The 25,832-nt window shown below is 28.7% G+C and overlaps 1 protein-coding gene across 1 annotated transcript in view; it reads right to left on the bottom strand.

The window, feature by feature from the left end:
* Window positions 1-8,533: 8,533 nt before the first annotated feature.
* Window positions 8,534-25,832, bottom strand: part of LOC105365647 (leucine-rich repeats and immunoglobulin-like domains protein 3) — a 23,301-nt gene continuing 6,002 nt past the window's right edge. The window contains exons 2-14 of the mRNA XM_011503864.1: window positions 16,055-16,126; window positions 15,832-15,972; window positions 15,125-15,259; window positions 14,913-15,053; window positions 14,254-14,541; window positions 13,732-13,875; window positions 13,229-13,470; window positions 13,000-13,146; window positions 12,130-12,447; window positions 11,168-11,449; window positions 10,619-10,894; window positions 9,572-9,859; window positions 8,534-9,010 (exon numbers count right to left, since the gene is read on the bottom strand). Of these exons, the coding sequence (XP_011502166.1) occupies window positions 8,811-9,010; window positions 9,572-9,859; window positions 10,619-10,894; window positions 11,168-11,449; window positions 12,130-12,447; window positions 13,000-13,146; window positions 13,229-13,470; window positions 13,732-13,875; window positions 14,254-14,541; window positions 14,913-15,053; window positions 15,125-15,259; window positions 15,832-15,972; window positions 16,055-16,126 (2,674 nt within the window). The 3' untranslated portion in view covers window positions 8,534-8,810. The remainder of the gene's footprint in view (window positions 9,011-9,571; window positions 9,860-10,618; window positions 10,895-11,167; window positions 11,450-12,129; window positions 12,448-12,999; window positions 13,147-13,228; window positions 13,471-13,731; window positions 13,876-14,253; window positions 14,542-14,912; window positions 15,054-15,124; window positions 15,260-15,831; window positions 15,973-16,054; window positions 16,127-25,832) is intronic.

Genomic DNA, 25,832 nt, shown 5'->3' with positions numbered 1-25,832 from the left:
CGCATTAATATTCCGCAGCATCGTCTGGTACGCTTGCACAATTGTACATGTTTGTTTAAGTAATTGAGCGGATAGGCCCTTCCAAACGCCCTGAAAACACAATATAAGTTCACTATCGTCAACGACGCTGGAAGGTTTTGCAATGTAAAATATCAGAATAATTATCAGTGTTCGAAACGTAAGTGATTGCTTGAAACTGACCAGCGCTCCATTGTACATTTGAAATCTTAAATGAAAACCCCAAGTTTGCATATTAAAACATTGTCAAAACTAAGCCAATCTAATTTATTAAATAGTATTGCGATTATATTTTTAAACTGCAGTAATAATAAATTATAGATGCAACGAAATAATCCTCAAACAATAGAACTTTTGGCTTATAAATTATTAAGTCAGTTAGTGCAAATCCTACCGTATGTTTGTGTGCGCAACCCCCCCCCCCCATAAAATCGGACTTCCATCAATGTTATTAGCACTCGTGCTTTTCATTCTAAAACTTCCATTACATTTGCCTTAAGTAAGGGGGCATAAAACAGTGCGAAGTCTAGTGTTCTACATAAATCGAATGATAAAAGGAAATAAAGAGGCTTAATTATGTGATTAAAGTTTGTTAAGTGGTAATTGTAGCGTAAGTAATAAGCTTTTCGTGCACAATAATTTTGACTATCATCTTTTTATGCGTTGATTATCGAAGGTGTTGAGATGCAATGAACTGTATTATATTAATGAGATCCTTTTACATCTGTGGGCATTTTTATTTTTGACGCTCGTATTTTTTTTAATGTTTCCTTTGACAAAAGGCTTAAATGCCAATTTTGACGGTGAGAAATATATATATTTTTATAATTGCTTAAACAGTAAAAAATCTTGGAGCATTGAGTTAATCACGCGAAAATAATTTTTACAACAATTTTATACAATTATTTTTTAAAATCGAAGCGTTAAACTTACAGTGCTGTTTGAAGCATTGGAATGTACCTATTTATAGCTCATTAAGCGTCGACAATAAGGAATAAACCTTTTTGCGATTAATACTATACTGTTAAGATTTTACGATAATTATTATAATGAAGAAAAGAAGTTGTAAATATCAATAACGTATTTGTATATATTTTACATAATGTATTTGTAGTTAGAATTCAGACTTGTATGTCTGCGGTTGATTAACAATATTCACTTATTTTTTGTCAAAAAGAATTTCATTTAATCGTCTCGACATCCTAGTATCGCTCGTACAGTTATAGATAATTTTGAGTAATTTTGATGTTTATATTGTAATTTCAAGTGAGCGCGAGTCAATATTGATAATGTTGCACGGATCAAAACTATATTACACGTTAAATATATGAAAAGAAGAAAATCCTTCCGAATGATAAATTATATTATATAAAATGTGTGCCTTTGACGATTTGTTAAGGATCGGATGACATAGCCGTCCTCTATCAATTTCGTTCGCGTTATTCGGAAATACTAACGCAACTAAACGATTTTAACAAATTTATTTAAACGCAATTAAAAGATGTATTATTTGTATAAAACATTGTATACGATATATTTTAATGTCGAATTGATGAAAATTAGACTTATCCGTCGTTTTATTTTCTCACTCCTTTAATGAAACACTAAAGTGAAAATGAGTTTAACAGTTAATTGATTAGTTTGTAAGTATGTAGCAACAATCCTTATTATAATTCATTCACAGATGATCTAATTGCTGTGATTGAATCAACTTCATTTGAAGGAAAATTTTTGCAAATGCTGTATTCGGAAGAAAGCTTTACATTTATTATGCTAATAAATATTAATGAACTGGACAAGGTTTTTCATTTTACACTTAAATTACGATATAACTTTCGACAGTGTGTGCTTAAAATCGTTTAATATATATACATTTATTTTAATATCTAAGTATAAAAGTTTGCAAGCTCTTCCTTTTAATTATAAACATTAAATAAATCAAAATTAATCCAGTTTTCCAATGAAGTATTATATTAGTATTTAGAAATGAAATATTGAAACCCATTCAATGTAAAATTCAAGTAATTATTTTGGAAATATTATTAGAAATTGCATGCTGAATACGCGAATAGAAAGTAACATGTTAATTTATAAAGTTTCGCAATTGATGAAAACATTAAATGTATAATACAAAAACTATTTAAAATAATTAGCGAAACAAATTTTCTTATGCAGTGACTGTATTCACGAGGTGGTACAAATACAAACAGAATTTTTACTTTTCTTTAAGAAATACATTAAATATATATAAATATATTAAAAAAAGAAAACAACAAATATATATATATATACTCATGTAATCGTCGAGATCCTTCTTCCCTTGATTAATATACGTCCTTTAATTCTAAAGAAAATCGAATAAATTGTATATGTTGTTAAAATTACGAATGTAAGAAAATGTCGGATACATATTTTACTGATTGGCGAATTCAATTTGCTGTTAACTTTCGGAATAAGTACTTCATTTTAATCAGAAATAATATTCATTGAATTTATGTTCATAGCACATTTATTAAAAGTTTAACAAAAATATAAATAAGCAGGATTCTATTTCTTGCAATTTTATAGCTTTTAAGATTATTATCTATAACATGTAAGCGAAATATAGGATTTAATTAATGCAAATTAATTTTAATAACACTAATGAAATTGTACAAATAAATGCGCCTTGTAAATACTATAATATATAATACCTAAAAAAATTTATTTTTTAACTGATTCTGTTAAAAAATTTTGAAACTATTGTATTTTATATAATCTAATTTTTGTATAATTATATAATCAGTGTCTAAAAAATTTTTTAAAAGATAAGATTAAAATATTGTACACAAAATAATACAGGCAAAATATATATGTATGTATAATTGAAATACATAAATACGTATTACATTTAGTCGTACGAAAACATAAAAGCAGTAAATAATTGATATACATATATATATATATATATATATATATATATATATATATATATAGTTATTTATTTATTTATTTATACTTAAAGATCTATGAAATTTTATGCAAATAGATAGAATAATTAATATGGTTCTTGAAATTTTTATCTTTCGTTAAAAATTAAAATGAAATCGATAATTTAATATAAGGAGAATCAGTCTATTTTTATCGACATATAAAAATAATTACCTGTCTATACAAAGTGTCGTATACAAAATTTCAGTAGATTAAAATTAACGAAATCTTTTTCAAAACAATTATTATTCTTTTATCATTCCATAAAATATCAAATCATTTGGAGGAAAAATGATTATGTATCTATTTAAAAATATATTTGTATCTTATTAAAATCAATTATAAAAAATAAATAAAATTTGAAAATATTTGATAATGGTTTAAATTTAATAAATTGCAAAATTATGATATAATTTTATATGATTTTCGTTAAAAAAGATTTTTATGTACTTTTATACAGTTAAATTTTAGTAATAAATAATTTAAGCAGATAAATCAGCAAATATTCGTTTTACTTAAATTCTAATTTTTGTTTCGGACATGCTTAAAACATTACCAATAAACATTAATAATAAACATTATTACTAAAGAAATAAAATTCCATTGATTGGCATCATTCTTAATTACATAGTTATAAAATCAAACATATCACTGCAAAAATTATACTATGTGCCATTGATAGAATGCATAGTAATAATTTCTGAATATTGTTAAGATAATATTTTTCGTTGGTCATTCTAACAATTTATTGTATCTCCTTTTATAATGATTATATCTGATTTTTACGTTGACACTTTTAGTATAAGTATTAAATAGAAAATAAAATACCAATATTAAAAAATTACATTGAATTAAAATCAAATAAGATTGTTTTTAAAATATTAAATTTAGTATATTAATGAATATTATAGGTGGATTTATTTTAATAATAATTGACAGAGATATTTTCCAATGCTGATTTAATAAAATATTCATTATTAACATATGGCATCAATTAGACAATGTATTTTAAAATATTTCGTTTATAATTGTATTTTGCTTTTCAATACCAAAATGACTTAGTAATTTTTCATCTGTAGAAACTAGAAATTAAATTGTAATCTATCTAGTCAATATTTCAAAATAACGATATTTTATTGTTTATTAAATGGCGTTATTTTCTGTAAAAAGTTCAATTTTCTAATCCTTATGTAGAGCAACATGCAATAATTTATGTTATCACAAAATTACATATTAATAAAACGAAAAAATTGTGAAAATACAAATGTTTACCATTGTAAATAAACTAATGAGATCATTTTCAATGTTACAATATAATTTTATATTATTATATATTATATATAATTATATATTATAATATTATATCGCAAAGGACATTCATTTTTTATTATAATTAAAATTGAAAAAAATTAATTGAAGTAAAAAGTCGCTTAATGGAATTTAGAATCTTTCAGACATCAGCCTATTTCTATTCAAATGCGATGTACTTTACAGAGAAATATTTATTTAAAATGCATTTAAAGGCTCTATTGATAATACTGATTTGCACCGACATCGAGCATTATTTGATATCAAAAAATTTATTAGTAAAATCTTCGTTCCAAAAGTGTTACTAGATTATGCAATCAACCGGCGGTAATTCGATTGCCGCCGTTGAACTGATGTATTAACATATCAGTAAGGCGTATATAAATTATATAGAAAAGATGCGAATATTATAAATTACTCGAATAACCTAAACAAGAAAAGAGAAGTGACTGATTATACGAAATTGGTCGCATATTAATGATAGCGTGTAATGTAAAATTAGTAAATTATTGAGTTGAATGGAAATGAGAAGTGCAAATTTTTACGAATACTAGCTGAAAATCACTACAGCTATTATTATTTTTAAATCCATTGTGATTAGTACTTATCAATTATCATAGTTATTATTGCTATGAAAAATTTTGACTATCGAAACAATGGCCAAACATGTATGATAATTTTCATTGTAAAAACAAGTCGGACATTCAATTTATTTCTTCGTACATGTGTCATCAGACTTACTGATGTTTATTTTTCTTATATTTTTTTCAATTAATCAAAAAAAATATCATGTTAAATGAAAAAAGTCTTTGATTTTTAATTTATTTCGATCCAAGATCTAAATAAGCGTTAAACAACCAATTTGATTTTTAACTCGAATTTTTAATTTTTTTTTATTTTTTTTTTTTTTAATTGTAAAAAATAGTACTATAAGTTTTAAAAATTAACTTTAATGTTGAATTGAATTAATAAGGTATTCGTAGGACCGTTTTGAAATAATAATGAATTTGAAAATGTATTCAAAATAAGTGCACCTCACTTTTTAATAATGCAGTATAAAGCATATGTTAGTGCAATAAACGTAGTGTACTATGATATTGTCATATTCGAGGTATAAATAAAATAAGTATTTATTAAAGTCAGCATTAAAAACCATGTAGTTATGCCTTTTATTATGCTATGCCAATGTGCATGCATTACTATTTTCAATATATAATATGCTAGTGACTTTAACAAAGCCATTAATTTTATACGTCATATTTATTATCATTGTTGGCCCATGCTGTCTTTAAATGATTATATTAAGATCAAGTGTATTGTAAAAAATCATAGCCTTTTATAGAATAAACCTCGATATATATTATTTAAAATCTATCTATCCTTTTTAATATGAGATTGACGTATTTAGCATGTCGAGCCAAATATGTCAAACCTTTTAATCAAATAATGCAAAATGGCTTCCTGTCTATAACTCTCATGTCTATGACAAAAAATCTACATTCTCTAATAATTATTTTTAATATATTATGGAATTATTTCCAATAATCTTATATATTCAAAACTTAATATAAACTAGTTTTTAAATTTCTCAATTAAATAATAAACTTTTAAATCAACAAAATCTTAAAAGCACAAAATATCAATTTGAAATATCTTTTAAAATCATTAATAATTTTTTATTAAATTGCAAATGTAAAGGAATACTAATTTAAAAAATATCAATTATTTGATTTTTGTACAGAAAAAATCTTGAAAAAAAAATGAAATACGTATAAACAATTTTTGAGTAACAACAGAAAATCTAATAAATGTTCATAAGGAGTAAATTACATTATATATAGGGAAAAAAGGCTATAAACTTCTTAAATTAAATTACAGTGATTACTTTTAAATCAAGGTAATTTATATTTGTACATAATATACCATACATTATAACAAGAAAAATACTGAATCAAATAGACGCTGCAGTCTATTACGACTTTTTACAGTGAACTACTCGACTCCAAAAAATTCGAATATAGAATTATTTGAAGGGCATACATTGTGAAGGTCGCGGCATAGATACAAATAACACCGCGGAATTGACACAAACTATGAGGACAGTGACTCTTTACATTCTCGTTTCTAATTTATTCACGCTTTCTTTTAAAATTAATTCTAACATGTCAATACAAGTCTTAAAGATAATTGTGATACTGAGTAATTGTTAATCGACATTGGCTTGTCACTACAACTAGTTATACAAAAAATTAACGTCATTGAATTTTCAAAAAACTGAAAATTTATATATATATATATATATATATATATATATCAGCTACGATTAGCTTCTTACGTTTTATTGTCAAACACTATTTTTATCAATTACCTCATTATAGTAGAATACTAAAAACCATGTATTGTACATTTATACGAAACTTTTTTTCTAGGTAACATCAAAAGCCTCAAAATATGTATTTTACTTTCTAATGCGTAAAATTATTCGTTTCGATCAATTTAGAAAATTCTTTATTAACGTTAATGATTACAAAATTCTTTTACCGAATTAGAGCATATTTATATGATTTACGAAAACATGTTGATTTAAAAAATATTTATTTTTATGTAAATGAAACAATCGATTTCAATAATAAAAAATAATAAAAAATAAAAAAATGTCATTTTTAATAAAAAGTCCTTTCATTGACATTTTGACAATTTTTCTTATTGAAATAGTTATTATATTTAACAACTTCATAACACCAAATATCTAAAATACAAACTCAATTTAAATAATAATATATTTTGCCAATTATTTTAGAAAATTAAAATTATTGATCGAGACGATTAATTTCAAGGTTTTAATTCATTTATGTTTAATTTTATATTTAATTCCAAGGAAATTACTAAAAATTCATTTCCAAATTTTGCATAACCAAAAAACCTAAATTTTCTCATATTAAATTAATTATGTAATATATAATTTTTTTATTTTCATTTCCATTTCAAGAATAAGGCAAATAGCATTTTCGTAAGGCATATTATAAAGTGTGGCACTTTCATTAATACAAACTAAAATGTTTGTATACTTAATTTTTCCCAGGCACATTAATTGGGCTTTTTGTGTTCATGATTTGTTTCACTAATTGTATGACACTAATTTAGCTTAACCTTGTATCGAAAAAGCAACATAGAATCTACAAATGTTTGTTGCAACAACAAAAAAAAAAGATTTTGTTGGATAATTTGTATAACTGTTAAAATAATTTAAATATTTATTTCTGCATTTAATATTTATATATATATAGCATAAAATTTTTGTCCAACCTAAATTCTAGATTTGTAAACTTATCACATATACTCCAATTTGAAGTATGAACTGTGCCTTAATACTCTAAATTTAACATAAAAAATATTCGCATATCAACATTAATCCATTACAATTGAATTAAAATTATAATTCATAATCTTGTTTTTACTCTCATAATACTAACGATAAAATCAACAACAAGATTATGCAAGTAAAAAGATTAACGCAATTTTAATAATTATAGCTAATAAAAATCGCAAATAAATCAACAAAACGAGCTTATTAAGTATGTAATACTAAGAAAATTGTTTTACGCGCTAAATAATTTTTAGCTTAATATACATTGGAACATGAGGGGTGTAAGGTGAGAGTGAGTTAGAATATTTCTGAATTAAAAGTAACCTCACATTAACATAAAGTAAATCATCGGCCCAGAAAAAGATAAATAGATTAGCGTTGAAAATCAGCGTTGAAGTTCGATTACCAAACCACTTCTCTATTAGGGTCGATCGTTTTTCTGCAGTTAATGAAACAATAAAATTACATTGGATCTCGCATATCTATGATTTCATAAATATATGCTATATAATATACAGACTTTTACATTTCTAAAATAAATAATCTATCACAAAATGTTGATCTAGTCGTATATTCCAGCAGTGGGCATTCGTAATAATTTGAACGAAATTCTCACCGGGACATCGTCGACAGAACTGACATATTCTGTCTATGGCAATAAACCAAATTTATCGTTTAATTTAACTATTTACAAATATACTTCCAATGTTGTGTTTACAGTAAAAAAAAAAAATATATATATATATATAAACATTAAAATCGCAATGCATGTGACATTTGTTCGACTCATATAAATATGGCGAGCTGCAAGTTATAAGTTGTTTGAAGTCGAAACAATGTTTTATTTTGCAAAATCGAACTTGGCTATATGCAAGGTTATCTGTTTCTCATCTAAAATCTAGAAATTCTAAGAAAGAGAACAAGCCGTTCTATTACGAGCCATATATCCATTGTTATTGAACATTGCATGTAAATTGTGCCCTCTTTTTAAATAGTAAGGAAACACTTGTTAGGCACATGCTTATCAGATGATAGCAAAATATTACAGTATGATCGAATGGTTTTTGAAGAGTTTAGCAAAGAGATAACGTCGGTGGTTTGCTTCGGTCGTTATTTCCATCAAAAGCGAAAACAATAAGAATACTGTTCAAACAATTTGTATTTTAGTGAGTGCCTTGGCCTGTTCGTTTACGAACGTTTCGTCGGTCTCTGGTTGTACGGCCACTTCGTATTGGCGATGTAATTGACTATAATCATGTCGCTCGTGGTTCGTATAACCAAGCAATGGATCGTCACCCTCCACTTTTCCCGTATCTTCCTCGTTGCTTACAACACACGTTACGACTTCTGAAAATCGAAGACAATCCATCGTTATGAAATGCACTCAAGCTCCCTTTAAGTAATAAACCTCAGCACACCCAATCTTACATAATCTCACATACAGTTGAATACACGCGCGCGCTCGCACGCACGCACACGCACACACACACACACACACACGCGCGCGCGCGCGATAGATGGAATTAAAACTATTATCAGCATATTGAGAATGGTGGCGTTGGTTCATTAAAATTTTCTATTGATACTCTCATTGCGAAATAATAAATATCGGATAAATGTAATTACAAGGACCATGGCAATTAAAAGTATATCTATTATCGCCTATGTCAAGTACACAATTTGAAGAAAAGTATATATTATATATTACCATATTATATTTATAAAGGGGTCATTTTTCATTAAGTATTGTTCAAGGCATACAATTTTACTAAAAGTCATTAAGAGGAAATTATTAAGAATGAATGCGAGTGAATGCAAATGAATGCAAATAGCATTCTCAATGATTAAAGAGAAAAAGCCTTCTGACGTACATCAATAAACGTATACAAAAATAACAGGTGTTGATACCTGGTAAGCATAGCTGTAGTTGATCATTACTAGGATTCGTGCTGTCACCAGTACCACTGTCTTTGCTATGCTGCGAGCTTGTGTCCAGGTATAAATGCGTCTCCAGCTCCGGTGACGTAGTAGGGATAATCGTTGGTGACTGTTTGCTGGCGTTCTGAGAGGCGTGTAAACGCCTCCGCGTCTGATAAATAATCACGACCCAAACGATTGACGTTCCAACGGCGCAACATACCACCGTGATTATTATTAGCCCCAACATGTCGTCCTCATTTACCATAGAACTTGGTGCTTAACAAAAATGCGCACCATTAATAATATCTCCTTTATTGACAAGTAAAATATAACCCTTTACCTTTCACTACCATTAAGAAATAAATTTATTGTATTAATTTTGATGGGTCGTTGATTTTGTGACAAAGGTATTTTAATAAGATAACTGGCCGTGTAAAATTTTCAATTAATAATGGCCAAAAGATTTAGAGTATTTCAAGTGACGACCAACGTTTTTGTTTACCCTAGCTCTATAATTTTGTATTTAATAATTAAATTTCTTTATATTAAAAAATGCTCGTGTATCGTATGCGCCAAGAATTATAGATATTTAATTCAAAGTACAACACACAGATTTTAGATTTATTCAATGAATGATGAAAGCAAGATCTTGAATAACCCATGCATCTCTATTTTGTAATATTCTTTATTTATTTTTATAAAAGTAATAATAATATTGAGAACATATATCAATTCGTACGTCTGCTTATGAATTAACTTTAAAGTAACTACAGGAGTCATAAATTGACTCTAATTAATACGTAATTACATGAAATTTATACTTTTGCATTAGTCGCAAGAATGAATAGTATCGTTGTTAAGTAATTTATAATTAAATAACGGGCTATATCGTTAGCTCCACAATTAAGTTAAAATAATACTCTTAACATACGATTCTCAATATTTATCATTATATCATCAACAAGATTCACAATATATATCCCCATAATGCAGATAGAATACAATATATTGATATACAAGTCAATAAAATTTTACCAGCTTTGATGGTGAGTAGTGATGCTCCCATTACACTTCCCAAGGAATTACTCATTTCACACTCATAACTGCCAGCGTCACTTGGTACGGTATTAACGATAATCAGCAGCTGATTTTCCGCAGTGAAGAAATGTCTCTCGGTCGCTTGCAACGGGCTGCTGTTCTTACGCCAGGATAATTGCGGTCTAGGCGAACCACTGGCCATACACTCCATAACTATTGAGCCACCAGCAATGACTTCCTTATTTTCCATTGGTTTGACAAACGATGGCGTTTCTACAATTCAAACAATTGAATATTGAACATACATCTATTGGCACATACATATATTTATATTTAAAATTTTAAATGATGTACCCGTTTTCGTTATTATGAAACATGACAATTATTTTTAATTTAATTTTGTTACAATCACAATTTATACATCCTATAAAATTGCCTACATTTGACATACTTTATTAAACTAAAAATTCGCTGGAACGGATTCACTTAAAAGTTATTGCGGCTGTCGTCGTATACGTGTAACTCGAATCCATTGCCTAAACTTACCCAAAATAGTGAGAGTGGCATTGGCAATTATGATTCCAGCGAGATTCTGCGCAGTGCAAGAATAGACGCCACTATCTGCAGTTTTAACGTCAATTATGAAAAGAACGTCGTCTGTTGGCATTTTATGCATTCGGCGTTCACGCGCCGCGGGAAAATCGTTCCCACCGTCCTTTTGCCAAGCGATCTGCGGCGAAGGTAAACCTTCCGCGGAACACTCAAGCCGTGCGGTACTGCCCGCCGTAACTCGGATGTCGTGTGGCATCTTGGAGAACGAAGGATAGACTGAAAGAAGAAATTCAATGCGTATTTAACATTCGCAACTGGATAAGTAGCTAAATTTGGATTAGAAGATTCCCGTGTTTGTTAATTAGTACCCTGACATTTACTAGCTTAAAAAGTCCATGATTTTAATAAGCTTGGCAACTGCATTTTGGCGATTCTTTGTATTGATCAATATCAAATAAAATTACAGTCCTTTTTTGTGATATATGAAATAATGCATAATAATAAGAATGAAATAATCCAAGCTGCTCATTTTATTCAATTTATCCCATTTATTATATTACTAAACAATATAAAAAGTATATTACAATATTAATCTCGAATGTACTTGCTATTGATTTATAAAAATCCATATACAAGCCACATAAGCTTTTCTTAAAGTCAGAAATAAATGAATATCATCGATGAATTCGAATATCTAAATGTATTTATAAATACCACATGCAAATATGTCGTATTAAGTTGCAATAGTTAAAGGACTTTGTCAACCTTATCGTTAATCGGTTAATGTGTAAGCGTTTCTTATAATAATATTATGATGTACAGATGAATTTATGCAATTATTTTTAAATGATACATAATATCATATTATTTAAATCTCGTAACTTAGAATGTGAATAATAGATTCGTATAAATTTACAGGAAGAAACTTTGTATATAAATAAAGGATGACAACTCACTGAGAACACTAATTTTTGCTTTAGCCGAATACGTTGTTCCGTAATTGTTAGAGACCATGCACTGGTATCTCCCTGCGTGAGCGTTTGTAACGTTGGTTAATTGTAGAACGGATGCAGCAAGGGTAATGCCACCGGTTGAAGTCGGCTCGCTGTCACTCTGCAATGATCGGTCCCTAATTTCGACATTATCATGCTTCCAGGTAAAACTGAGCGGTGCGTCGGCGGTACTTGTCGCTCGGCACTTGAGCGCCACTTTATCACCTTTAATGCTCATCTGACTCAATGGTTCCTCCACGATCCGCGGTTTTGGAAATTCATCTAAGAGAAAAATTGTCTTTTGAACTGAATATCGTTAACATTTAGGTGAACAATCAATTGTTTTAATTAAAGGTATCGTTCGTTATCTGTTAATGCTACACCACGTTTATTTATTTATTTATTTTATTTTCACATTTTATTCAAATTCATTTTATACCTGTATATTCTAAGATGTAATTTTATAAGCCTACAACATTTTTTTGAAAAATTTTCTGTTGTATTGAAGTAAGCAATCATATAATATTAATATTTGAATTCGAAATTAAAAATTTTTGGTTAAATGTTTTGCTTTTACGTGTTATGTAACGATTATCAAAAGTATAATACCTGTTTCATTTCTTCTTAATTATTGTATCTCAATTGTAATTAATAATTAATCATTTTAATTAATAATTAATCATTTTAATTAATAATTTACTTAATACGAAATAATTTTAGATATATGAATAAAGAATTGTGTACAATAAAAAAAAATGTTCAAAACATACTTTCTATACCGTTAGAAAAATCTTGAACAATTCGTTTTTAAATTTGCAAATTATTAATAATTACCACATGTAAAATTAGCGTCATGCAGTTGCGTCAGTGGCATTCCACGTAACCAATGTGGATAGCCACACTGAACCCTCGTTTCACTGTATCTATTTGTACGTAGCCAAACGCTAAGCCACTGCAATCCACAATCACAAAACAAAGCACCTATAAATTAAATTTAATAAAATATTGATTTTTAATAGAAATTTATAATTCTCGTTTGAAAGTTATTTTTAAAAATGCGTACTCGTATTCATTTTTAAAGTTTTTAGCGCTAGTGACATCGAAGAGAATGCATTTTCTTGGATACTTGTCACGTTGTTTCCAGTCAAATCAAGTTCTGTAACCTGTGATAAGCCATTGAATGCATTCTTGTTGATAGATTTTATCTGATTGTGAGCAATTGTTAATTTTTGAAGTTGATTTAGAGGTACAAATATTCCAGTAGCATCCTCCACAAATAGCGATATCTTATTCGAGCTCAACTCTCTATAATAAATATTATATATTATTTCTAACGATAAAATAGATTGTACAAATAAAAAGGATTATATATTTTGAACGGCTATATATATGTATATATTTTTTTTAAATACTAGAAAAGAATTTGAAAAATTGGAAAAGTACGTCAAATGAATAAAAAAATGCAAAATACGGCTTTTAAATTTTGCCAAAATTGTTCCTAATAAGAAATTGATGATCAACTTAACGGGTTTTATATTCAAACAAAATCTAAACAAGTGTACTTACAATACTTGTAGGCTGGATAAATCTTTAAATGCGCCTTCAGCAATGTACGAAACAGTATTGTGATTTAATTGTAGTTTCTTAAGCTTTCGTAAAGATGTAAAGGATGACCGCTCGATACGATTAAGTTCGTTATGAGATAAATCCCTAAAACATAAAGATTATATTTTGAAGCCTTCGCTTACGGTATTTTATTTCCATATTTTTTTGTATGTATTTTTATTTCCATATATTCCATTAATATTGAAACAACGAATTTGAAATCACTTTAACAAACTTTTGTTATATCAACTGCATTTTATCTAATATATAAAGTATAATCACTTTCGATTAAACTCAAATCAACAGCCAACTTACTTTATATTATGCAATGTAAAATCATTATGTACAACACATATTATATTATATGTGATTTAAAATAGAACTTAAGCCATGATAATTATTTAATGATGGAACTATCTTATTAACAACGTAACTAAATAGTAATTATTTATGTATATAGCTATGTTCAGCCTAATATCTTACAATTCTGTAATGTTCTGACACATCTTCCAGGCTTGCGGTTCGATGATGCTTATTCGATTATGCGAAAGGGTAAAGATTTGGAGATATTCAAGCCCGAAAAGCCCTCCCTTGGACACAATTTTGAGTTGATTGAAGTCCAGTTGCAATTCCGTGAGGTTGCTCAATGGCCAAAATGCCCCATCTTTCAGTGTTTCAATCTTGTTTCTTTTCAGTCGTAGTTTCTTCAAACTTTTTAGCTCTTTGAAGGTTAACGCATCGATTTGACGAAATTCATTTCGATTTACGTCCCTATTATGTGAATAAATACACACACACACATTTATATATATATATATATATATATAAATATAATTATTATTCCAGATATCTCAAATTTCTTTATTAAAAATTTTTTTCTTTTCTTTAATATTTTTTATTTGTTTTTTATTTATTTTGTTTTATTTTTTATTTTATTTTGTTATTTTTCAAATAATTGAAAAATTAAAGTTGTTATGAAAAATCCTGAAGTATCTCTAATTACGATGACATATTTATGAAATACAAATCCGTGTGATTGTAAGTTTTTACGTGTTAGTATCTTATTATACTTAGTATTATTTATATGATATATTATATTATATAGTTAGTATATTACATCTAACATGCCGTTAGATACTTACAAAACACGCAGCTTGTCAAGTTTCTTGAGATAATCTTTAAAAGCAACCAGTCGATTTTTGCTTAATCGAAGCTCTTGCAGCGATGTTAAATTTTCAAAGCTGTTAGCTTCGATGAGGTTGATCTGATTAGAATTTAAATTCCTGATGACGAAAGAGAAGATATGTAATAAAAAATAATTAAAGAGACGCAACATAAAAAAATTAATACATACAAGATTTTCAGTTTTGGTGCCAGAAATAAGCCTTTTTGTATAGAATTAATCTTATTGCCACTGAGATCCAAATTCTGAAGCTCTGGGTAGTGGGTAAGGGCAGTTTTGCTAATTGTATTTATCATATTATGAGATCTGCAATATATAAACAATAAATAACAGTCACATATACTTTTCATAATGACGAATTAAGGTCACATAGGATGAATATTTCTTAGTTTGCTTCATAATTAATGTAGATTTCTCTCAACAGCTAATATATTAGTTACTTCATCAATAATTTAAAATGTAGTTATGATTATAAGATTAATTATTATAAAAAAATTATCAAAAATATTTAACACAGTTTAATATTAATTAATATAATATTTTTAATATTAACATTACTAATATAGTATTTTTATTAATATTAATATTAATAATATAATAACTTTTAATATTAAAATAAACAATTATTATTGTAAATATTATTTGTCAAATATGTTACAAAAATAAAGAAAAAAATAAAATGTAATATTTTAATGTTTTACAAAGCTTTGAACTCTGCACATATTATACTTAATGAATTTTAAATATTTTACATGTTTTTTTATTCAAAACTTTGGATAGCTTTTTATAACAGATTAACTATTCTTTTGAATGAACAAACAGACATTAAATAATTGAAATTATTTTTAAATTAAATTTTTAAATAAACATTTACTTACAAAGAAAGGTGTGTCAAGTGCAAAAGTTCCAACTCTGGTATTCGCGTCAATCGGTTTTTATTAATTTTGAGCCATTTAAGTTGTGCTTCCTCTGATAAACTCAATGTGAAATTATCATTGAATACGTTAGAACTTACATCCCTAAGATAGAAATCAAGTTTAATAAACTACATTGTTAAATTCTAATAAAAAAAAAAATAAATAAAATAATATGTATTCTTACAATTCCTTGAGTTTAGGTAGATGAAGCAGTGCGTTAAACTCCAAATTTGCAAGCTTGTTTCCTTTCAAAACACTGTAAGCAAATATTGAAAATATGATTAACGATCTTCTTTACAATCATATATATTGTGCATTTTATGAGAATTCGTATTGTAATTTCCATTTCTTAAAATATTACCATTATCTAGTTTGTGTTATTGTATGCTAATTCTTATATTAATCTATGAAAAATGTATTCCAATAATTTTCCTGGCGAAATAAGAAATTAATTTATATACCATTAATATTTCGATCATTAAGTTCAATATAATAAAGATTGCATTTACGGTTTTAATATTTAAAAATTATAATCTCTTAAAAATTAATATATTGTTGAATATTATTTTCATTATATTACGGTCTTTCAACGACTGGATTACTTTATTCACTACTAATATTAAGGTCCTTCTTTTTTATTATTTTATGATTGTATTATATGATTATAGTATATGATTGTATTATATGATTATAGTATATGATTGAGAGTATGAATTTTGTTGTAATAATAGAAGTGAGGTATTTATAAAGTATTTGGAGAGCATTGCTGATTGTTAAGATCATGAGAAAGGAATCCAATAGAAATAACATCTAATGATTCGATAAAGAAATATTGTAATCCTGAAGCATAAATAGTATTTACATTGACTGTATTTACATTGAGAATACACAAGAATCGACGTTTTTTAAGAAAAAGTATTCCTTGGAAATAATTACCTTACAGAAATTGTTTTAGAAAATAAGATCTTGGATTTTATTTCATGATATGAGCAAAATACCCCCCCCTCCCCCCTGCCACGATACTCTTGAATGGAAAAACCATGCACAATCTATGTATGGGTAATAAAAAAAGAAATAAATAAATAAAAATAAAAAAAAGAAACATGAAATGTGCGAGTCGACGACCCGTAATGCAGCTTTGAAAAGTTATAAGAAATATTCGGCAAGGACGCAGTCATCTCTTAAGGGGAAGAAGTCCCGGTGCGCGTGCGCGTCCCTTTTTGTGGACGTGTGTATTGGGCTGTAGAACAGAAAGAAACTCGAGCGGCTCGGCAAGGGCGAAACCGGTGGATGAGTCAAGGCTCTCAGCGGATGGATGGGGTGGGAAGGGGGCGGTAAGGGGAAAGGCAAGCTCGACTCTTGTCTTGTCCTTTTCCAAACTCGGAAGGAGTCCCCGTGGGAAACTCCGCGACTCGCACAAGTGTAGTTAACAGCCAGTGAATTTATCTCTATTTGGGTTTGACTTGGTTGCGCCTGTCTTTTAGCGTCCGATGTTCATGTGCATGTATAGCATATTTCACGTTACAAACAATTATCGTATTACAAGTATCGTAAACAATTATTCGAGGATACTTCGGTAGTTTGGATGTTTTGTATGCATGGTAGGGTAGGAAAGGTCGATGGAGTATTTGACTTTGACTTTCATTTCGCGCGTTGTATTCTATTCTGTTAAGTATTGTTTTCCCATGCACTCTTCATAAATATTTGCTATAGTTAAATAACTAAGATTAGTTACTAGAATCATTGTTTAAAGAATCATAAGCGCTTGGAATGAAATATCATCATAATCTCCTTATTAGTTGTCGAGCGAAGCTTTCAACAATTACATTCAAATACGCCAGTTATCGGCAATTACACTAGCAGTGTTTTTATTTAAATAGAATGATAATTAACGTTATTCGATATACAATAAATGTAATGTAAAGAAGTAAAAATGTCCCCACGGTCGTTCCATTTTGTTTTCTAACTAATGACACATCAACCATGATTCTTGCATCCGCTCCCTCCTAACCTCGGCCATTATTTCCTTTTCCATGAGCTTACGAGCTCGATTTTCACTCTGCGGCGCACGGGTCTGTAAGCCGACAAATGGATTTCATTGTACATGCAACGGAAATGTTATTTACAGAGCTGAGCAAATACTACCGGGTCTCTTGCTATTTTGCCAATTGCAAGAATTGTTTGCATTTTAATTACTGTAATAATTTCGCAACTTTTGACAAGTAAGCGCTATATATTGATATAACGTTATTAATATATTATTAATTAATATATTATTAATATAATATAGAGCACGCTTTGTAGGACTTTAATATAGCTTATCGGGCATATGAGATTGAAATTGACATTGAATACATTTATTTTGATCTGAGGTATTTATTTCTTTCTTTAACTTCTAATTTAACCTCAATAACCTACAATTTTCAGTTAGACTTTTAAATTATTAAATTGTTAAATTATTAAAGTGTTATGATTATGCGACACATAAAGATCGCATTATCGCATCGTGAATATAATATTAACGATATTGTATTGTGAAGAAGAAAATTTAACAAATAAAATAAAATTAAAAATAATGATTAAAATAATAAGAAAACATCTTAAAGAAAACAATGCTGTTTTTAAAAAGTTATAAAATAATTTTCTCCACGGTTATGCACCAGCTACAAAAATTGAAAACGATATTGAACTGATGATGTCATCTTGTTGTACGACTCACTATTCACCGTTTCACCCTCCAAAACAATATCCCCCAAAAATGTTTGATTACATCAACAAGATTATGTATACGTACTTCATGCTATTATACTCATTTGTTATTTTTTTTAATCAATACACTTTAATTTATTATAAGAATATGAAATACAATAACAATAAGATATTCAATCTTGTTGAAAATTTACATGACTCATTTTTCTTGACATACCGTAAAATAAAGGAATAAAGTTCCTTATTTTTTATATACCTATTCAGTAATGGTTTGTTCGCTTTGCTAATTACAATTGAATGGATGATACCGAATATAATAGATACTCTACTCCAATCTTTAATTCATTTACATATATCCAAATTTTTTTCTAATACCAAAACTAACGAGGACCATATGTTTAAATATATAGATAAGTACTTAAAATATCCTCCCTACCCTCTAGCACTGTATCAAGAATCAAATCGAATCAAAGAACAATCAAAGCGAGAAAAGTCTAGTTTATTTATTTTACAAAATAGAAAGTTGTAAGCCATTAATATAATTAGCGTCGAGATTTAAAAAAAAGTAGTGGCAAGCACGAATCTTCGTGATTCGTGCTCTCTCTCTCTCTCTCTCTCTCTCTCTCCCTCTTAATTGTTAATACGCCCACTAATTGACCTGGTCCTCCCACCAAACCCACAATGAGACAACGAACCTGGCACTCACTACCAGAAGATCGCTCTTTACTTCTTCTTCTCCTTCTGCATCTCCATCCTTTTTGTTCATTCTCAACCGTCGAATTTTGTGTAAGGCAGTCGTTTATCACTTACATACGATTAATATAAAACGTGGGGAAGCATTACGGCGTAATACTTCATGCAAGATATGTTTCGACTAAATAACTTTTTCTAAACAAAGAATTTGCAAAAATAAGATTGAACTTTTTCTTTGAATGTGAGCACATGAAGATGATACTACACTTGTTTTTGTTTTTAAACGAAACATAGCTTCCATAAATGCAGGTAACTTTCATTAAAACTTTTATGAAATTCATTTATTTCTTCAAAAGAAGCCTAATTCCTATTCTGTATTACGATAGTTTTAATTATATCGTCAATCATTGGACAGCCACGCTCAAACTGTCGATTCCGTTTTAGCTTGGATTTTCATAAAAATGGACACAAAATTAGTATTCACTTGCGTATGAAAATTTATTTAAAAAATTCAAATTTTCTAACAATAAATTTGAGGAAAATGTGATTTCAAATACAAATACATATAATTATACAATATTTGTTATTTCTGTAAATATATACATCTGGTAATGTGTCAAATTAAAAAACCAGTTTCCATTATTTTTTAACAATTACAACTAAATATTTAAAAATATATTAACATTCATGTTGTATTCAAGAAATTCCACCATGTATAAATATCATTTTATAATAATAATTAATTTTAATTAAAATTTTTATTTAATATATTAGCGTGTATGTGTGTATGTGTTCAGAAGGATTTCAAATATATTTTATCTTTGAAGATATTCCAGCGTTGTAATGAAAGTCACGCGGTAACCGAGGTATTTTCAATTATTATATTAATAAGACAGACGATGTCAAACAATTATTATTGCTTAAATAATGAATTTAAAAACAATTTAAGCTATATAATTACCAATCAAATGAACATAAAAATTTGGAATACGATGTCGTGTAATATATTTTATCTAGTATATTAGTAACGCAATGGCCATGAGGGTGACTGACGATGATCTATAAAAATTTTATCGATATAATGATACACTGATTTAGTACTATTACAATGCTAACATCATGATTTTGTAGTAAAACCAAAACGCAAAATATATTCTACAGAATAACAATATTGTGCCTAGTGCAAATAACAAACTAATATAATAAAAATAATTAAGATTAATAGAATTTTAACAGATTTAACGATAAAAATATATGTTATAGTAACAGTAAAATTGACGTTTTATTAGTAATTCTCTGTAATTGTAAGCTGTTCAGTGAACTATATTATCATTTAGCATTATTAATGCGAAATGTATTAAATAATGATCTAATACATAATGACGTCAGCGTGCTTAATTTCTTTAACCAATATTATACGGCTGACTACTGAAAAAAGACGTCCTTTCTACGAATTTTTTATTTAATTTAAGCACATAAAATTTGCAGTCACAATTGTTATTACACTTTATAGGAAATTATAGTTATTGAATTAAACATTTTAAAACAAAGCTACAGATTAAAAAAATAAAGAAAAATTACAATAATAACACGAAAAAAATATATATAATCCAGACTATGTAGAAAGATATTTGTGATTGGAATATGTTAAATCCATTGAATTTGTTAAATGATACATACTTTGCAAAGAAAATATATTTAGTTATATTTTCTTTATATTTACGTATACATTTCAAACAAACATTTTTTTTCTCATCCATCAATACCAATTTTTTACAAAAAATTTTTACTCAAGCGGCAAATGCAATTAAATAAACAAAATAGTAAATGCAAGTGCAAAAGCAGCTTATGAAAAACTGATTATGGCACTTACCATCCTTCGTGATACCAACAAATTTTCATTTCAGCCTCTAGTAATCGATAAATTAAAGCGTGTTAGTCGAGTACGCGTGCGGCTTATAATAAATGTGACTCTTTTAGTAGTAGACAAACGCGATCACATATCACGCGACTAGTGCTACCACTACTTATATACACCTCGTTGGTCATTCATTTGTCCCTTCTTTCAAATTGCCAGCCCCTTTTTACATATTAATCGGGAGTCCGTATCGACACGTGTTTGCAAAAATTTTTCTTAGCTTTGAGCACAACACTACACTAAAACTATATCTCTCGCTCGCAGTCGCGACATATTTCACGCCTCCTCCTTTAATACTTCACTTAATACTTATAACTTGTAATACTGATCATAATATTATTCTTTGCCGTATTAAATGTTAGGAGAAAAACAACAGTATATACTTATCATTTTTAAAAACAGTACTCGAGAGATAAAAAACATTAAGGAAAAATTATTTCCATATAAGCTATCGTTATGCAACAAATTTTAAATTCTATCAAACTCATAAAAGATATTACAAAATGAAAACTTATTTCTTTTAACAAGATATTAAATATATGTATTGAGTTAATCTGAAAGTTTTCATGAACTGAATTTCACACTCTCATCCTGCATTTGAATAATTAAAAATAATATATACTTATATAAATTCTTATTGCTAAAATCGTTATATCAACCAAATTTCATTATAAAAATCAATACATGAATTATTCTTTAGTTATTTCAGTCTTATAGTAGTCTTATAGTACGTGCACGCGCGCGTTCATACACAGAGAGAGAGAGAGAGAGAGAGAGAGAGAGAGAGAGAGAGAGAGAGAGAGAGAGAGAGAGAGAGAGGAAGAGAGAGTTCAATATTTGTTACTCATACAATAGTTTTACATTTGTATACCTAACTAAAATTATGGCTTATCAAATAAAAGCGCATTCTATTATTTTACATTTTAAGATTCAGTATTTTATGAATAATATAGTTTATAATGATAGGTTTTTTCTTTGAGGCTTGTAATGTATATGATCAAAAGCTATGATAAATGTCACAATTACTGTTAAAAGAAATTTGTCTATGTATATAATATAAATTCTAAATACAGATATATTTAGAATTCATATTAAAGGGTCGACTAGCTTATGTATTATACATTAAATAACTTGAATTTCAACTTTTAAATTAAGAAAATTTTTCTACGTGTGAGAATTTTATTAATTTATTTCTCTCAATGTAATAAATTAAATTTGAGCGTATAACAATGAGAACTTAACACTGAATTTCAAAATATATTCATATTTTACATTGACATAGAATTTAATATTCAGCGATGGTGATGTTGGTAATAATTTTATAAATTGCTGTTTATCAGTGTATATGTAAGGACATGCAAAAAATATTTCAATAATTTATCAATGTCTTCTAAGAAGAAAGCTAGAGAAAGAGAGAGTGAGGGAGAAAGAGACTGGCCGACGAATAAGCATTAGCATAAGCATAAGAGAGCAAGAGATAGGGGGAAATACTTTGTTATATACACGAAACACTAATTCTGACGCGTCGGCGCCGAGCTAACGTTATATTTCTTAAGGGGCTATAAATTTTGACATCTGGAAGATATGGTGCGGTGGGACTTATATCTTCGTAATGGACCTATCTATATTTATAATTATTTTAATCTTGAGGATTATGATTCAACTGGCACTACCATCTAAACTGTTTCATCAGCTAGTGAAATCATTAATTTGTATTTAGTCAAAATTGTACTACTTATATAAAATACTCGTGAGTTAATCAGCAAAAGTTTATACAATTAATTTAAATAATAAAAATTATTTCAAGTATTATTATACTTTATAGCCATTTACTTAATTGATTATTATATTTTGCTTACTTAATATTCGTACAATCAATTTTAAAATATCCTCTTCGTATAAACTTTTTCATTAAATTAAAGTTACTATTAAATTACAATTGAAATTTCATTTTTTTTTTTCATTTCTTTTTTTATAATACTAAACAATCTCATAAACAAGGAATCAATTTCATTATTAAATTATGAATTCATAAGTAAAGAAGTATAAAAATATATGGATTTACTTATACAACATTAATCAATAACATAATTCGAATAAAAATACAAGAAAGTATAATGCAGTGGAGAAGTGCTCGTATGCGAAGATATCAAGATATTTTCTTCTATCACTGGACCACCTTGAATTTTAAGATTTTAATGATAAATGATTCAGACAATAAAAATCGATTCCAACACGTATTTATTGTTCAGGTGACAAGAACCTTCATAAGACTCCAATCGCCAATTGTACGAGTTGAATTGATGCGCGTTTGAAAAATTGTATACCGCACGAGGTGAGAGAATCCATTTGTATTTGTCAACGGTTTTTATTCGTCGCCTCTTTCGTCGCGTCCGATGTACAAACGCACTAGTGCATGGACGAAACGATGCACCGACTCTGTTCTAAAAGCAACTCAAATAATAGAGTGGCACCACGCACTTTGTAGTTGAATTTCCTTTATGGAGGGGAAGGAGAAAGACAGAACAGGCATTACCTAGAAGCTCTTTTACTATAAGAGGGATTACATTCGCTATGCAAACGATCGAAACTAAGGGGGGATCTAAGGCACTACTAAGAAATACCTATTCCTGCTTCTGGCTCTAAAAAGAAAAGAACCAAATAAATAAGCCGAAAGCGATACCGCGGTTGCTTCGAATAGAGTGAATTCAGTGTCAAAGTTGTATACGATCGGCAATTCGAAAATCGACACGGATTAAGCCTAGCTGAAAAATTCGCTTCGGGCCTTTACGACAGGGTACAAAACAGTACCGCGTATCGCGCTTTTTTGCACCAGTGGATCCTTGGTGAGGAGGCGAGAGATTAAAAGAAAGAAAAAGACGCGTATCGCATTGAAAGTCGCCTCGGAGGTGCGAATGTGTTACTTTTTTTGCCGTCGCAGCCGCCGCCTTCGTAGAATCCGCATATACCTGAGTGCGATCTTTTTTGTCGAGTTCTCTCTTTATTTCTCTCTCTCTCTCTCTCTCTCTCTCTTTCTCTCTCTCTCAAGATCAAATCCAAAAATGTATATGAGCACGGGAAGACTCGGTTATGACCGTTAATCTCCTACACGGGCGATTATGATCGTGGTAATGCGAGTTGTCCAGACCAGACTGAACCAAGATTCTCAAACCGGAAAGTTTTGGGGTGGGAGGAATCGTGTCATCGAATGCCCTTAAGCGATTATGGGATTCTTATTACATATTGATGCAGTTATAATTTGAAATCTTCGGTCAAATTTACTTCGTCCAAATTCAACGGAGAAAGTTATCAAGTCGTATTTTTCATCAAATTAACTAACACTCATTTTATAATATCTTCTTTTATCATAATTGTATCTGGACCTTCGTGTTCCCTTAAAATACTATTTCAAGTTGACTCGACCATTTCGATTTAAATGAATTGATAACAGGATTTTCGCTTATCGTGTTCTTTTGATTATCTTTGTTAAATTACGTTTAACATATGTAAAATTTAGTATCTATAAACGATATATAATTGTATGTACTTTAAAGACATATAAGTCGCTACTATATATACTCGTCGATAATTCATTATGACAAACTTGAATTTTTTAAATTTTTATCCATGGGAAGTCAATATTAACCAATAAGTTTATAATTGAAACAGCATTCGATTGACTTTGATTTATTATGATTATTGTTTTAAAGAAATTATTGTAAGTTTATAATTCAATACAAAACAATTACCGTAGTTGTAATTAAATCTTATGGTAAATTTTATAATATTGACTTTCAATCAACTCAATTGCAATAATTTCAGTTCCTAATTTAGAAATGTATAACAATCCGAAGTTACAAGGTTTGAGTTTCCTTTTTCATCATTTTTATTTTACATTTTTATCAGTATGGAAAGATTGAAAAAGAAAAAAACAAACAAATGCAAAAATATGTCCAGGTACATATTCAAGGTGTGCGTGTGTGTTTGTGTGTGTTATTATTATTATTATTTATGTATAGAGAATAATAAATATAAACAGGCAAGTAGAAGTAGAAAACTAGTAGACAATAAATCGATTCTCTTGGCTTACCAAATTGTTCCACAATAATCGGAAAAAATTTTTTTTTGTAGATTTTACATAGAATTTGAAAGAATGTAGGAATGTAATAATGCCAAGTTACTGATCAAATAAATAAAAGTTGCAATGGATTGTTCCATTGAACATGAAAAAAAATGAGGGTTAGGTCACTTGAAGGTCCGACTTTCATCCCATTACTTTCTCACGTCGGTGTTTTCGGAAAGTATCCGTCAAGGCCGGAAACGTGTCTAATAGCAATAACGCAGCAGTGCCTAATGCATAGGTACGTATTCAACAAGTAGTTACGTGCAGGTTCTCCCACAGATGGCATTATACATCCCACGTACATAATAGCTCGTGGACGTCCATTACTTTTTCGAAGGTTCGGCCGCCTCGCGCGCGGCCTTCTCGGAAATGCGCATTTAGCCAGGCTAGAATTGTAGAATTGCAGCGAAGAGCAGGGCTCCTCCGTAGCGCTTTCGAACCAGCGGCAGCAGCGAATAAGAAGGTGCTAGCGGGGGTGGGGGGGGCAGAGAGAGAGAGAGAGAGAGAGAGAGAGAGAGA

This window comes from Ceratosolen solmsi, unplaced genomic scaffold (assembly GCF_000503995.2).
Source record: "Ceratosolen solmsi marchali unplaced genomic scaffold, CerSol_1.0 scaffold53, whole genome shotgun sequence".
NCBI lineage: Eukaryota > Metazoa > Arthropoda > Insecta > Hymenoptera > Agaonidae > Ceratosolen > Ceratosolen solmsi.
The sequence above is the reverse complement of the archived record's forward strand: the minus strand, read 5'-3'. Positions and strand labels throughout refer to the sequence as shown.